Here is a 16,048-nt window from a genome sequence, read left to right as displayed (position 1 = left end):
AGGTCTTTACAGGCAATGCTATGGCAACACTGCCCTGAGTCTTCTCCTCTGCCTACAGCTGGGACTCCACTCCTGGACAGACTTGTGCTTGGCCTGCCAGGCCCCGTGGGCTCCAGGCAGAACAGCTGGGGAAGCCAGTGGGCGCTCCTAGCTGTTATCTTAAAAAGGCTCCTGGAGCACTTCCTGACAGAGCGTCCTGGAAAGGTCCCTGTGCCCACCTGCCCGTCGAGCACCTGCGTGCCAGGCTGCCTCACCGCACCCCAGCAGAAAGCACTATGGGGCCAGGCAACTGTGAAGAGAAAACCCCTCCTCCGAGCTGAAACTCTTCTGAAGCTTAAAGACATGGACGTTCAACCTGCAGGGCCACGAGACGATGATGTCTTTCTCTGAGATGCCCTTCCCAGGGCTCTGAATACTTTCTTCGTCGCCCCCATTTGTACAGCATGCCTCGCAGACTGCAGACAGTTTCCTCTCATTTGCTTTTTCCATCTGTTACGTTGTTAAATCGGCTAACCCATTTGTTAAACTTTCCTTGCTTAGATAGTCTTTCCTATATTATCAGATGGTTAAGATAATCCTCGAAGTTTCCTAATTGTTTTCTGATTTGATTTAGATCTGCTTCTTTAGTGCATGTTTTATTACACTGTACATGGCATGATTAAAAGATTCACCTTTTCCTTACCTGGACTGGATGTAAACCCTGATCTCCCCCACCCTCCAGCGACCACACACTCTAACTAGGCTTTCAATCCAGAGGTAAAGCCCATGGGACGCATTGAACCACGGTATATGACCCGTGCTGTGTAAGGCTCTGTCCAATACTCTCAGAAAAATGGAGAGCTCTGAATGGCTGGCATTTATTCTAAGTGAAAGTAACTACACGTTGTCAGAATCCATCCTTCATACCCAAGCTGGCAGTATCTGCACTTGCTTTCCAGACAAATTAGAAGCAACATCCATAAGTCATACTTCAACGTGATTAAAAAGCAAGCCAAGGAACATGAATCCAGGCAATTCTTGACCGTTCACCAATTTTCTAGGCAGTGAGCACGTTCTTTATTGAAAAACAGTACAGAAGTTTCATCTTTCTTTTTAATCTTAAATATTTTGTATTTCCTGAGCTTTGTTATTGCCACAAAGATGAGCAGTCTGCTATTACAGAAGTACCAGTTCTAGAATTGACTTCTCCAGTTATAAAAATTTTGGTTACAAAAATTTATCCTGGGGATTAGTTCCTTTTCACAAGGCTGTGTGAGCCGTTCAATTCCCAGCCCTGCCGTGTGGGCAAACTGTGGATCCTTGGTTTCCTTAGAGGCTGGGGACCACATGCTCCTGAATGGAGACTATCTGGGAAGACCTACCTGTTGCTTCTGGAAAACGCCTGTCTCGGGTTAGTACTCTCAGATTGGGACAAGACCTCTTCCTGCTTCCCTGACAACGCAGAAGAATGGGCTTCAACACAGCCCAAGAGCAAGCCTGAGCAGACCTCCCACAACTTCCAACTGGACCCCGGCTGCCTCCCAGTATCTATTTCATGGGCAAACAGAGGTGGTGCCAACGTCCTGTCCAAGCAAGGAGAAAGAGGATGCTGAAAGCACAGCATTTTCTACCAGCTTAATGTACGGCTTGACCCTTGAGGGACCCAGAGACCCTTTCATGTGATCTCCTAGGTCAAAAATGTTTTCATAATTATACTGAAAGTATTTCCCTTTTTCACTGTGTTGGTTATTCAATGATGGTGATAGTTAATGACAGATCAGCCATCAGGGAAATGCAAATCAAAATGACCACGAACCACGACTTCACATCCCCTAGGAGGGCCGTGCTTACAAAGATACGTAAAGGCAGAGCCGGTGAGGACTAAGAGTGAGCCCTCATTCCCTGCAGGGAGGGATGCAAACTGCTGCAGCCACTCTGGAAAATGGTCTGGAAGTTCCTCAAAACAGAGTTACCATATGACCCAGCAACTCCACTCCCAGATATGAACGTAAGAGGAATGAAAAGTATGTCCACATACAAACGTGCATACAAATGGTCAGAGCACAAATATGAAAAATAAACACTGGAGAAGAAATCTGAAGGTTCATCAACTGGTATTTAGCTAAACGAAACAAGGTGCTACCCATCTGTAAAAAGGAGCTGGGTACTGACGCATGCTCCAGCACGGGCGGGTCTTGGAGACATCACGGGAAGAGAAAGAAAGGCCACCTGCTGCAGGATTCCATTCATATGAGATGACCAGACCAACACATAAGAGGCAGAAAGGAGGGGCTTCCCTCATGGTCCAGTGTAAAGAATCAGCCGACAGCAGACACGGGCTGGATCCCTGCTCAGGACAATCCCACGTGCCTAGGAATGCCTGGGCTCCACCACGAGAAGCCCCTGAGATGAGAAGTCCACACCCTACAAAAGAGCACCTGCCCTGAGTGCAGGAGGAAAGCCTGCACAGCCACGAAGACCCAGCACAGCCAAGTAAGTGAGCGAGAGAGGCAGCGAGCGCCAGCAGCTGCCGGGCGCTGGGGGCGGCTCCTAACGGGTACAGATTTCTCAGGGTGAAAGCGATGAAAATGTTCTCGAGCTGACTATGGTGATGGCCACACAACTCTGTGAATATGCTAAAAACTACTAAATTGTTCACTGTGATTCAATTTTATGACACGTAAATTACATCTCTATAAAACTTTAAAAAATATAAACAGCAGCACCAAGTGGCAACATTTAACACAAATCAATGCAGCAGCACCAAAGTATATGAATAAATACTGTATTCCTCATTACAGTTACCAGCAGTTTAAAAGAAAAAGTCAGTTCACTTCAGAAAGTGATCATAGAAATTGTTCACAGCATTAAATCTCAGCTCTTGAGTATACACACACTCTGTGAGATACAATGGAAGCGCGCACAGAGGCACTTCTCCTTAACATCAGAGTGACGACTATTTCTAGGGAAAAGGACTTCTGAGATTAAGCTGCAAGCTAGCTGTGTTTTTTCATGGAATGCTATTTTTATTTGAAAGGACAACCGATATAGTTATTTGTCAGCTATTTTCTCAAAAACAAATAAAGTGAGCCTGTCAAGGATAAAGTAACTAACAGTTTTTGCTGTCAAATGACAGAATTCATGACTTCAGGCAAAAATGACAATTTTGGAAAACCTGTATCTGCCACCATGAGTCTAAAAGCCTCTCAAAACTTAAAGACTTTCCCAATGAGTTTAGTACAGAGGAGACTCTTGATACAGCGTACCAGAAGGTGCCCACGACTGGAAGGGGGGGTGGCTAACCCAGTGAACCGGCATTCCCAAACGATCGCTCGAAGACATTATAAAACTGTGTGTGACTAAGACAGCCATTCACGGCGGAAGGCAAGCCAACGGACGCTAACCTAACAGGGCACCAACCGGGGTTCAGAGTACAACTGACCTTGAAGAGACTACCACTGGTTGGGTCTGGGTGTGAAATCAGAGGATGCAACTGTCACAAAGGCACCTCCCTCTTCCAACCACCTCTTCGTCTGAAACAGATTTTCTTGTATATGACTGAACGCAGAAGCGGACTTAGGAGATGACAGGTACATTCTTAAGTCAGACATTAAACAGATTTGCAAAAAAGTCAAACAATGCAACTTCCCTCGCCTACAACTTTTCGGGTGTGGAAATATAGTCCCTTTCTTTACATGAAAATGTTATTTGTATCAACATGGAACGCATGTGTGTTATTTTTAAATAGGTAAATATTTCTAAATCACCTCAGTTTTAATTTTAACATGGTAAGTAAGTAAAGTCGCTCAGTCGTGTCCGACTCTTTGCGACCCCGTGGACGGTAGCCTACCAGGCTCCTCTGTCCACGGAATTTCCCAGGCAAAAGTACTGGAATGGGTTTCCATTTCCTTCTCCAGGGGATCTTCCTGACCCAGGGATCGAACCCAGGTCTCCGGCACTGCAGGCAGACGCTTTACCGTCTGAGCCACCAGGGAAGCACTTTTAATATGGTAAATATAAATAAATAAAATCCACAACATAAAAGCCTTCTGCAGGCCACACAATGGTTGTTAAGAGTAGAAACAGATCGAGACCAAGATGCCTGAAACCAGTAAGACTGGATCGTCTTTCCCCTGGTTATTAGCTAAACCACTTTGTGGTTTCCCGAAGCTCTGATGGCCCCTGAACTTACCTCTATAGCCACGCACCCCGCAAAAAGCTCAGGTTCCAAAATTTTGTTAGTGTTAGTCACACAGTCGTGTTTGACTCTTTGTGACCCCATGGACTGAAGTCCACCAGGCTCCTCTGTCCATGGAATTCCCCGGGCAAAAAAAAAACTGGAATGGGTAGCCATTCCCTTCTCTGGAGGATTTTCCCAACCCGGGGATGGAATCTAGGTCTCAACCACTGCAGGCAGATTCTTTACTGTCTGAACGCCCAGAGAAGCCCCCAGGCTCCAAAATGATGCCACCTAAATTTAAATCCAGAGAAATCATCCATCTGACCTTGGACTGGTTTCCTGTCTTAGCCTCAGTTTTCCAATCTACTATTTATCTCATAGGGTTGCTTGGAGGATTCAGTGACAAAACACTAATCTAGAGAGGACCTCAGAGGGAGCACTGGGCAGGCGTTAGTTTGCAGGGATGGACCACACCATGATGGAGTCAATGGCCAGGGGGCAGCGGAGGCCCACTGCACACGCACAGCTGATGGCTCCACTCCAAGTGAACCATGGGGCGAGGTCAGTTACCAGACGGAGACTTCAAGAACTCAGAGTGGCACTGGTTAGCCAGCACCATCTTTCTGAAATCCAGGGGTGAGGGGCATGGATTGCTCACTGGCCTTATATGTCTCTGAAACAGAAAGCACAGCTCTGCTTCTGTTCTAATGCCCCAGGGAGCTCCGACACCACCAGCACCAAAGCTGCCTCCCCAGGAGTGGGGAGGTGGCCTCTGATCACAGCAGAAGGGAGGGAGGCACGTGCCTTGAATATAGTAACTGAACCGGCAGCAGTGCCCACCACAGGACAGGCTTCTGCTAAAGACCATTTCGACCAGATAATTGGGAAAGGGGAAGGTTTTCAAAATTTTGAAAAGAAACAACTGAGCAACATTGACTTTGATCTGCAACAAAGGTAGAGTTCTTGAAGGATCCACTCCTGTAACCACTGCGCTATTTCAGAGCAGCTGTCCACCCAAATGGCAGACACAGCCAGAAAGCCAACTCGAGTGTAACTGGGGGGTGAGGGGGGGTGAGGGGGTGGGGGGGGGGGAGATGATGGCGCTTCAGATGAGATGCATTTTGTTATCAGCAGCTCATTAATTTTAAGTGTCGTGGGAACCTGCAGTTTTACTCCTCCAAGTAATTATCTTTTGTCTTAACTTGTAAGATTCTCCAGAAGAGGAAAGGAAAAAATATCCACTCTCACAGGAAAAGCCTAAACCCTGTGAAGATGAGACAGAAAGTTCAATGTACAGAGGACCCACACACATGCTGCCTCCAATTAAAAGGAATAATTGGACTCATTACTTTAAGGAGAGAAAAAAAGTGTTTATCACCAGGAACAGTATTAGGAAATTATACTGTATACTCAGATACAAACAGCTCTGCATTAATGAACAAATATATTGATTTGTATACACACTCTGAAAGTTAAATGGCCTGTAGCAAGGGTTTCCATACCACGGCAAGCAAAACCTTTAAATCCAAAGGCGGGTATTCTGACTGAGGGTCACTTCAGGCCCGAGAAGGTAAAATTTGCTCCCAATGGGGGATGAAAAAGAAATGTGCAAGAGAAGTCACTATAGAAACAGCTTCACTAGCAAACTTTGATTGCGTGAAAGGCGGAAAGCCATACTTTCCAAGGAGGACCTCACACCTCCAGAGGGTTTGTACTAAACCACGTCCCCCATCTGACTCTGTGCACATAGTCAGATCCTGACAAAATTCCCAGGGGATCCTCCAGGCCTTTAAAACCCTCACTCCATACACAAGCTGGACCAGACCAGCTGGTTGTGACTCCTAGCTGCCAGATCTGCAACCCATCTGTGCCTCCATTCTCAGAAGAACAAACCGGTGCCTCTGCTTATCTGCCCTCCAGGAATCACTAAAGTACTTAAAAGTCCATGAAACACTATCCATTCTTCAGAGAAAAAAGCTGGACAAACAGAAGAAAGTTGATCTTTTTAGTGACTTCCCTGGTGGCTCAGACAGTAAAGCATCTGCCTACAATGCAGGAGACCCAGGTTTGATCCCTGGGTTGGGAAGATCCCCTGGAGAAGGAAATAGCAACACACTCCAGTACTCTTGCCTTGAAAATCTCATGGATGGAGGAACCTGGTAGGCTACAGTCCACAATCTTTTTAAAAGCTCCTGCTCTAAGAGCAAAGACAAGACTTGAAAAGAGTCCTTCCTCGTAAGCAGAGTACAGCCCCAATCATCCTATTAGCACCAGGAAGGCACTTCATCTGAAAACCAGGAAGTTTTTTCTATCAGGTGAACAGAAAAAAAGACCCTGTGAATGGCATCTGGCCAAAGTTCTATGACTCCCTGTGATGACCCAGTGTCTAACCTTCACCCTGAAAAAGAAACACAGACAAAAGCCATTATGGAAAGCTGGGCGGGAAGGTCTGCCAGCAGCCACATGACACACACGAGGAAAGAAACAGGAGGTCGAAGATGGGACTAACCCCCAAATTACATAAAGTCAGGCTTGCTCCCTGTGTCAGCCCCAAAACAGGAAGGGACAAAAGAATTAAGAAAGAAAAAAGAATCGTTATAAATAGAGAAGACTGTGCTATGGAAAGGAAAAGAGGAACACACCAAGTTCCTGATCGGGAGCCAGATATTTAAATGTAAGCTTCATGTCATTACAAGGCGTCCGGACTCGGGGAAGGCAGGCCCCACCAATCGGCTGGCATCAGATCCTTGTTACTGTACAAAAGCCGCACTTGCTCCCTGGAGCCAGTTCAACTTTGAGTCACTATTGTCTGAAAACAATGGAATGTGTCCGCCAACCTGTGCCAACAGTTCAAAAGGATTTTAATGCTGGCTGTGTGAGTGCTGCAACCCGGTTTGGCCTGGGCCAAAACAGCTCCACTGACTTGGCTGGAGCAGTCACGTGTCAAGCTGGAGAGCGAGAATGTGTAGGTCGGCTCCGGCTCCATCAGGGTCTTGCTCGGGCTGGGAGGCTCCAGCAACAGCTGGAACCTACGGCAGCCCACATGCACCCCGATCTGGTGTCACGGGCAAGCTCTCCTGGTTTATCTTGATGTTCTGAAAGCCCTCTGGAATTTCCACCCAGTCAAATTCTACCACTTTGGCTACATTGTATAACAGGAAAAACAAACCTGCTGAAAGAATCTTTAAAGCCAACCTGATTTTCTTCTCTCTATAAGCACTTGAATCTGTAAGTCACGGAATGTTTTTCCAATCAAAACTTGGCTACCAGGGTACCAAGATCTAGAAATGTGAATACACTGTGGGCAATAATGTAATATACCCAACAGAGTTGGACAGATTTGCCAATTAAACATGTTCCTTACACAGGATCCTAATAACTGCAGATACCGCAGTCTGAAAAGAGCAGATGACCTTTATGATAATATAAAGGTCAGGGCATCAGAAAGACCATCAATCAGGATGAACGGCTTCTGTCATTGAAAAATGGGTTTACTGGCCCACCTGGCCCCCATAGGAGCAGAGCAAAGGACAAGACGAATGGCCGGATGGTGACTGACCCCCGCCTGTCCCCGCACCAGCTGGCTCAAGGCACCTGTGTTCTCCAACATGCCACAGGGGGACCAGAGGACACCCAGGAGGACCCGTCAGGAGTGGGGGCAGTGGGCCGAGAGGAACCTCATGCTTTGTCACCCTCAAGAACCGAGACACAGCACAGAGCCACGAGATACACTCCAGCAGGGGATAAGCAATAACTCTGAAGAGCAAATGAAAAAAGTGCTTTTTGCAGCTTGGTGTTTCCTAAAGCCCTACATTCAAGGAGATGAATTCTGAAAGGTCAACCACTTTTGAAGTGGCAAGACCTCTGGCCCACCTCTGGACCTGAACAAGGAATCTTAAGGTTCTGCTGTGAATGGAAAGTAAGTGTGCACAGAAGTCAAACTGGAAAGCATTCCATACACATGATCAACTCTACAAGTTATAAGAGAATGGATAAAAATGCAGAATAAAAATATTAGTACAGAAAACCAAATACAGCAGTATCGGTATCGTAGTAAGGACTGTTTTCAAGGTTCTCCAAATAAAGTCTGTGGGTCTGCCATTGTCCACACACACTTCCACTCGCCCCCCAGCCAGGAAAGGAATGGCAGGAAAGGAAAGGGCATCCTACCTGCACACGTTAAAATCTCTGGGAGCAGCACAACTTCCCCCGTGACTGAAGCGTGCCCTCAAGACAGGCTGGATGAGTGTAGCTGGAAACACTGAACACTGACCAGTTGGGTGAACAGCTCAGCAATTTAATTAACAACGTATGTGATACAAACACACCCCAGCCGAGCATGAACTACAAAACTGATTAAAGAGTCTGAAAATCTAATACGTTGTCTTAATTTCTTCAGCACTGCAGAGTATTACAGTTCTTTAGAAGAGTCATCAGACCTGAGGCCAGCAACACAATGGTATCCAGACTCTGTTTCTGAAAACCTACCAAGTGCAAGGTGCCATGCGGAACGCATCCGTCATTCACTGAGTAACAACAGACACTTGCTCCTCTTTAGTAAGCCGCTATTCATTTAGCATGTGGTCCATTCAAAGCGCACCATCCTGTGGGTTCCGGCATGTTCACACTTGTGCAACCGTCATCACGGCTAAGTTTAAAGTCCCCATCAACCCAAAATGAAATTCCATCCCTGCCTGTCCTGAACCCAAATGGAGTCAGGTGCTCTCTGCATTTTACAAATGGGGAACCTGGGGCCTAAAGAGATTAAACCACTGGATAATGACACCTGGTCAGGAAGGTGGACTCGAGCCAGAAGCTTCTCTTCCACCACCAGACCCATCTCCCCTGTCACCCGTCTCTGAAATCTGCCTGAGCCTCTCACCACAGAGCAGGGGCCCTGCCATTCCCAGGAAGAGACATCTGCATGCTAAATAAATAGGTGCCAGAGCAGCCCTTGGTGTAGGCATGCCCCCAAGGGCCTGCGTGGACCCTCAGAGCAAACGCTGAAGGAAAACAAGAAACGAGGGAGAGCTGATCACCCTGGCGGACGGTTCAGTGGGGTCTGTCCATCACACATGGAGCAGCTCCTGGTGCTGAGGGTGGGCATGAGTCACGTTCAGTGCTCACAGTCCCTCTGGGGCAGCCCTCACCGTGTGCCAGGTATCTGAAACATACTAGCTTCCTGAGATTCTCTTATCAACTACAAGGCTATTTCTAGACTTCCAGATCTTACAGTCTCATGAAGCATTAACAGCCAATATGGTGCCCTCTACCAGAGAGAAACACAACCTACACCGACTCATTTACCCTTCACAAAAACCTATGAAAAAGCATGCCTACTACCTCTTTAAAGATAAGAAAAGTAGAATGGCCTCAAGTAGTGACTCCATCTGGGCAAACAAGCATCGGCATCCTGCTCTCAGCCACTAGGCCAAGTGGCCCCAAATGAGGGGGCAGCGGAGGGCTAGCAACACACTTACCGCTCTGCATATTCTCCTGCTCTTAAAGAGAACAGGCTTTAAGAGAACCTGTTGGAGAACCCATACTCCAACTCAGGAGATTCAGCTGCCCCAACTGGGAGGAAAAAAAATAATCAAGCTGCAGGAGGTTTAAAAAAAAGGTGAAGAGGATATTCCACAAAAGCATGAGTTAAAGAAAAAAAGCTCTTCACAGCTGGACAGCATCTCCTCGTGGCACACAGAGGAACCCTGGTCCTGCGCACACAACCCACCCCTCCACCACCCAGACAGGGGGCCGAATGCACCTCGAAGATGATCCCAGGGCAGACACGAGTGAAGTCGGCCAAATGACCAATTTTTGGCCCTTACATAACGCACCGCACCCTACCCTGCCCCCCGAAACCCACCCAGTGTCAATTCAAAAGCAATGAAATCATTCCAGCTAGGAATCTAATGACATACTGTTTACAAAGGCTTGTGAGAAATGTCCCTCTTCAGAAACAGAGGCGCACCAAGAGAGAGGTCTCTGCTATTCCTTCCATTTTCCATTAAGTGCAAAAAAAAAGAAAAGCATGAGAAGAATACACAATATAGGGCTGATCTGAGCAACCCACTCTCGCTGAGTTCTCCTGTGAAAGGATAAGAAAAACCAAAGCCAGACTCTTTCTAGACAAACGTTGTTAATTCCTCTACCCTACCTCACTTATCCTGATGAAGAACAATTACCAATGACAAGAACTTCTCAAACACTGAGTCACTTCAAATATCAACTTGCAACACAAATACTCAGAGGCAAGTTTTGATTGTGTGTTTGGTGGCCAAATACAGAGATTGCCTACGTGCTTTCCTGTGAGGATATCATCTGAGGCTCTGCAGATGGAGGGGTATTTTGGAAACTGAAGAAGAGTCCTCAAAATAGAAGTTGCTATTGTGACCTTCGAGTTCGTGGAGCTGAGGCTACGAGCACACGTGATGCCGTCCGTGTCACTTCAGATCACGTATTTTAATAAACCACATCTGTTTCCAGTAGGATGCCCAGTGGATTAAATGAGAACATCAGGGTCCTCTGGAATGTCTGCAAAACTAAACACGTGCTGAGGACACCAGGCTCTTGCAGGGGACTGCTGTGGTCAGGGGTCAGACCCCCAGGGATGTGGGTGTGCCCCAGCCCGGCCAGTTAGACACGGAGGGGGAAGGGAGGTGGAGAGAGGGCTCTCCTGTATCGGCTTCCAGGGGCCCTGCTCCTGCCCACACAGGTTCAAGTTCAGGGGAGAAACGAGACCAAGCAGAACGCCGCCAGCAGCTTGGTTAGGTTCTACTCCCTTCAAACCAGCACAGCCTAAATAAAACCGTTTTTCTGGATCTGCAGGCAGATCAGGTTTTGGGGCCAAACCTACCCCCATGATAAAGTGTTCCCCACGTCTTCTGTGCATTTACTTTCACTCCTGGGAGGAGAATACAGCTGCCGGATCTCCCAACACACCTCACATCTCCAGCTCACAAAGCAGCGGGAAGCACCACCAGACGAGAGAAACCCGGTGTCATGGAGAACGAAACAGCAGCCTACTCTCTTGTGCGAAGAGGTCCACAATCCCGAGAACCTGCCCGACTACCCGGTGATGATGGCCTCACCCAGGTCTTCCCGTTTAGGAAATCTGCTCTAACACTTGCACATTTCTCACCTGAGTCACAAATCAAAAGGAAATGGAGATGATCGGTCTTGTAGATTTTTCTTTTGGGAAAACGAGGGCATTAACTTAAGGCAAGTTATCAATGAATCGATCAAAACGGAAGGGCAGAGAAAAGGGACGCCCTCCTCTCATCCACAGGCTGCACCCCATCGTCTCTTTCCATGCACTCAGAGAGCCGACTTTAACCTCGAGAATGATTCTTTGCTCATGCTCCCCAAGCACCCTCCACAGGCAGGGAGCAGGGGCTGAGGGGCGGGAGAGCACAGGAAGTCGAACGAGAGCACCACGGCCTCCTGCACAGGCGCTGCACCGAGCGCTCTCACCACGCTGCGGACGGACAAGTCCACGTGGTCCGGCCCGAGGCTCAGCAACTGGCACCAGCCTGCTGCTCACTGAAAGGCGACCAGGCCCTAGTGCCTTACACACCTAGTCAAGTTTGGGGCCCTGACGGTGCTCTCAGAACCTGAACCAGAAAAGTCCATTTTTCTGAATTTGAAGGAGGCCTCCTCTGAACCCCAGACAGAAGAAACAAGTGGGCTGGCGCTGGTCCTGGGTAAGCCAGAACCACGGCCTCATACACCTCACCTACCGTCCAACTGCTCTCTACAGATACAACCACCAGCCCACGGCCACGCCAACAGATGAGGTAAACACCACCTGCACTCCCCCCGTGGAAACTTTCTATCCCAAGCGTGCCCTCTTTAGGAATATCTGTGTCATTCTGTAGTCTTACGTCACATTTAAATAAACATTCACTTTTGCAACTGATGGGTACCCATAATTAAATCCCATTACAAGGAATTCCAAATAATTCTCCTCAATAGTTACAAAAGAAAGAGTCTCAATTAAAAGAACAAAACAAAACCACAAAGCAGGAAAGACAAGCTTAAACTGCTTTGGGAATCGTGCCATGTTTGATCTGTATGTATTAATCATGGAAACAGAGTTCTCGGGGGTCTGGTCCTGACTGCTTATGAGAACCACTGGAGTCCTGGGCTTCACTGCTGACACTCTCTGTAGCTCACACTCTAGAGGACACAACCCTGCATCAAGTTTCCTATGGGTCAAAACAGGAGCAAGAAGACAAAGAATGGATGAGGACGGAAAACCGATGGAAACAGGGTGGGATGTAAACATTTTTCATCTGAAAAACATACTACTGTCTCAGAGGAGAAAAAAAAAATTTTAGGGATCTTCACCCAGCTAATTGGGTCTTCTTGGAAAAGCCACTTCCCCTGAACAGACAGCAATGCCCGACATCCACGGTAACAAATCATGAGACACCAGCCATGATTATTTCTTTATTCTAGGATATAAATGAAGGACACGAGTTTGAGCAAGGTCCGGGAGATGGTGAAAGACAGGGAAGCCTGGTGAGCTGCAGTTCATGGGGACACGAAGAACTGGACACGACTGACCAACTGGACAACAAAAATAAGTGAGGGAAGGAACAAGTGAATGCCCATCCTGGCTACTTTGCTCGTTTCATACAAGAGGAAATCGAGAATCAGAGAAATTAAATGCCTACCACACAGCTAATTAAGCCTTGAAAAGGTCAGGAAATGAAGCTCATGACGACTGTTTGATGCTGATAAAGGCCTTACGGGAAAGGATAAAGGTGAGGGTGGGGGAACAAAAGCGTGCATCTCGCAATTTGGTGTCACAGTATAATTTCAATGATCAAGAAATGGCTGTGAAAGGAACAGTATCCCAGAGCTGAACGTTCGGTTTTCAAAGATGACTGCATTCTAGTTTCACCACTTTGGGGCCATGGCCCTGTGATATCAGTAACTCCTTTCTCTGGTGGTAAAGACAGTGTTTTAAGGAATCTCCTTACACCCTCCTGCTGGGGACCTACTCCCCAGCATCACTAAGTCACGCTTTAATAACGTGACGTTGGCAGTTCGTGTCCTTGTCCTGGGCCTTCTTCATGCCACAGAGGATGTAGGTAAATAAGCTCAGCTAAATAGGTATTGAAAGCTCACCATGTTTCTAAAATACTGCACCTGAGGCTGAAATTGGCTTTTTCCAAAGTGGACTTCTCGTTTAAAAAAAAAAAAAACAAACAAAACAACTTCCTCTGAGTCACGTGAAACTGGAGGAGATTTCCTAACAGCCTGTGTATTTCTGAGCTGGCTTCAGCCCCCTCCTTCCACTGGCCTCACATAAACCCTCCAGAGCCACAAGCACCACGCAGAGCCAGGGGCTGCAGGCACTGGCTCTTCACCGCTGTCAGCCGGACAGGAGCGCAGCCCCACCAGCGCCACAGACCGGAGCCGCCACGGAGCACAACCATCCACACGCGCCCCCTGCACAACGATGGCGGCCTCCGGGGCAGGGGCACCTAAAACCTTGACTCTTAGCAGCAATCAGCCACTTTTAGTGATGGGTACAAGACATCAGGTCTTCCCTTTCTTCAACTATAAAGCAAGAAACGTCTCTTGCCCTGACCACCTCCCAGTGACTCTGCTGGAGAGAAGTAGATGGGATCAAAAGATAACGTAGATGAACACACCCTAAAATCTATCATAAGGAAAACAGCTCTCTAGTCTCTCACAAAGGAGATTTCTGAGACCACCCACTAGTTAGAGAAGCCACCCCTTAATATGAACATGTCTACACACAGCTATCTAACAGAGGCTATACAAACACTTCACTGAGTGCCTTCGTTACAGGTAAGGAGGCTGAGAAATACTGAGCAATACACTGAGATTACTAACCTCATCTCCTCAACAAATTCTAAGGTCTTTAAGTCACATCCCTGCCATCTCTCTACGCCACCTAAATGAGAAGCAGGACAAATGAAAACTCATTCAACTGTCAAGGCAGAAATGCCAGCAACAGTGCAGGTGGCCAGATTCCCATCGCACCCAAGTGATCCTGGTCCTACAGGTCCATCGAGTCCAGAAAGACTAGCAGCAGCCCAGTGCTCAGCCATGAAGGAAAAGAAAGAGACGCACCTTCCTCTGCCTCCATCACTCACTGGCAGCACCGATTTTCTGTCGTTTGTAGATGAGGACGCTCTGCATTCTAGGGTCTCTGTGAGTCGCAAGGGACGTACGCTCTCGAGCAGAGAACCTGGGTAAGAGCTCACCAAAAGCAGCCATCACCTCTGCTGCCATCACCTCTCACTTCCTTTCCCACCCCCGCCACACCCCACACTAATCCAGCTACTACTCAGGTTCTCTCAGCCCCTCCCCTGCAGTATTCCTCTATCTGTACTCACATCCTCCCATCTATACTGCCACCTTTTAGTCCCTTGTTACCTTGAGCCAGGTAATTGCCTACAATTATAGCCTTTCGATGGGTTTCCTCTTCTTGAAATCATTTCCCTTTATGAAATCCTCTTAATTGATGCCAGCTTAATCTTTTCAAAATATAACTCTGATTAAGTCAGCTCCCTGTTGAAAAACCACTGGGCACTTTCCATGGTCAACTCATTTATACTTTTCTCTTTCTCACAGTCGATCTTTCATTCTTGTTTTTTGGGGCTATGTGTCCTGCCTCTGGAATGTTAACAGTCAGGGGGAAGAAAACGAGTCTAGTTTCTACTACACATGCACGCCCCTGATTTCACAAGCTGGATAACTGCTGGAACCACAACAGTAAGTGAATGACAACAGCATCTTCATGAACTCATCTCGACCACGCCTGTTCGGATGCCATATCTTCCGCCTCCAACACCTACATCTGTGGTCTTATGGAATTTACCATCATCTTCACAAACTTAAGAATATGTATCCAACAATCTATTTACCTCGAACACAACTGTTTGGACCACTTTATACCGCCAATCTCTCCGTTAAGTGCCTGGTACTTAAAGAAGTATGCAAAGCACCTTCATCATCTTCTCAACATATGACCTACTCCGCCTTTCACTCAAAGCTCTGGATTTTATCTTGAATCCAAATTCAACAGTGGACCTACCATGTCCGTTGTGAACATGCTTGTGGGTTTTCCCTTTCCTGGGGGTTGACTGGCATGAAGATGAAGCGTTGTTGGTGGCTGCTTTGACGTCTTCTGTCTCATCATCTTCCTCCTCAACGTCCTCCTCGTCCTGAGAGCTTCCGAAATACACCATGCTGTTGGGCAGCGCAGGAGAACCTGGCGGGGTCAAAAGGAGGGGCATAAACACGGGCCTGAGTCTCCACCCCTTCCAGAGCCCACTTCAAGTGGAAAGTGAAAGTCGCTCAGTGGGGTCTGACTCTTTGTAACCTCATGGACTGTACACTCTGTGGAATTCTCCAGGCCAGAATACTGAATTGGGTAGCCTTTCCCTTCTCCAGAGGATCTTCCCAACTCAGGGACTGAACCCAGGTTTCCCGCATTGCAGGCGGATTCGTTACCAGCTGAGCCACCAGGGAAGCCCAAGTGGGCCCGTGTACTAAATTACAAACTTAAATCCTCATGACTGAGCAGATAAAACAAAGGAATTCATCTCTACTGCCATTTTTATTTTTCAAACATCCTCCAGGAAACAGAACTCTATCTGTGTCCCTTTAACAGATTTCAAGCAAAATCCCCCAGCAGGGAGGAGGGACAATGCCATTCACCAAACATAACAAATAAAAAATTTTAAAATCTCATTTGACTACTTTTTGAGAAGGAAGTAGGGAAAACACCAAAGACTGAATTGAGCAAACAAAAACCCTACCCACAGTGTCAAGGACATGAGACTATTTTGGGTTACATCGTCTAGACTTAAACAGTATGAACTTAAGCAAATGAATGTAAAATGA

General features: G+C 47.3%; 1 protein-coding gene across 4 annotated transcripts in view; it reads right to left on the bottom strand.

Annotated features, from left to right (window-relative positions):
- JARID2 (jumonji and AT-rich interaction domain containing 2) overlaps window positions 1-16,048 on the bottom strand; it is a 230,157-nt gene that overhangs the window by 26,640 nt on the left and 187,469 nt on the right. For all 4 annotated transcript variants that reach the window (XM_018038767.1, XM_018038765.1, XM_018038769.1 and 1 more), the window contains one exon: window positions 15,237-15,413. In XM_018038767.1, the coding sequence (XP_017894256.1) occupies window positions 15,237-15,413 (177 nt within the window). The remainder of the gene's footprint in view (window positions 1-15,236; window positions 15,414-16,048) is intronic.

This window comes from Capra hircus, chromosome 23, assembly GCF_001704415.2.
Source record: "Capra hircus breed San Clemente chromosome 23, ASM170441v1, whole genome shotgun sequence".
In the NCBI taxonomy this organism is placed as follows: Eukaryota; Metazoa; Chordata; class Mammalia; order Artiodactyla; family Bovidae; genus Capra; species Capra hircus.
This window is presented reverse-complemented; position numbering and strand designations above follow the sequence as displayed.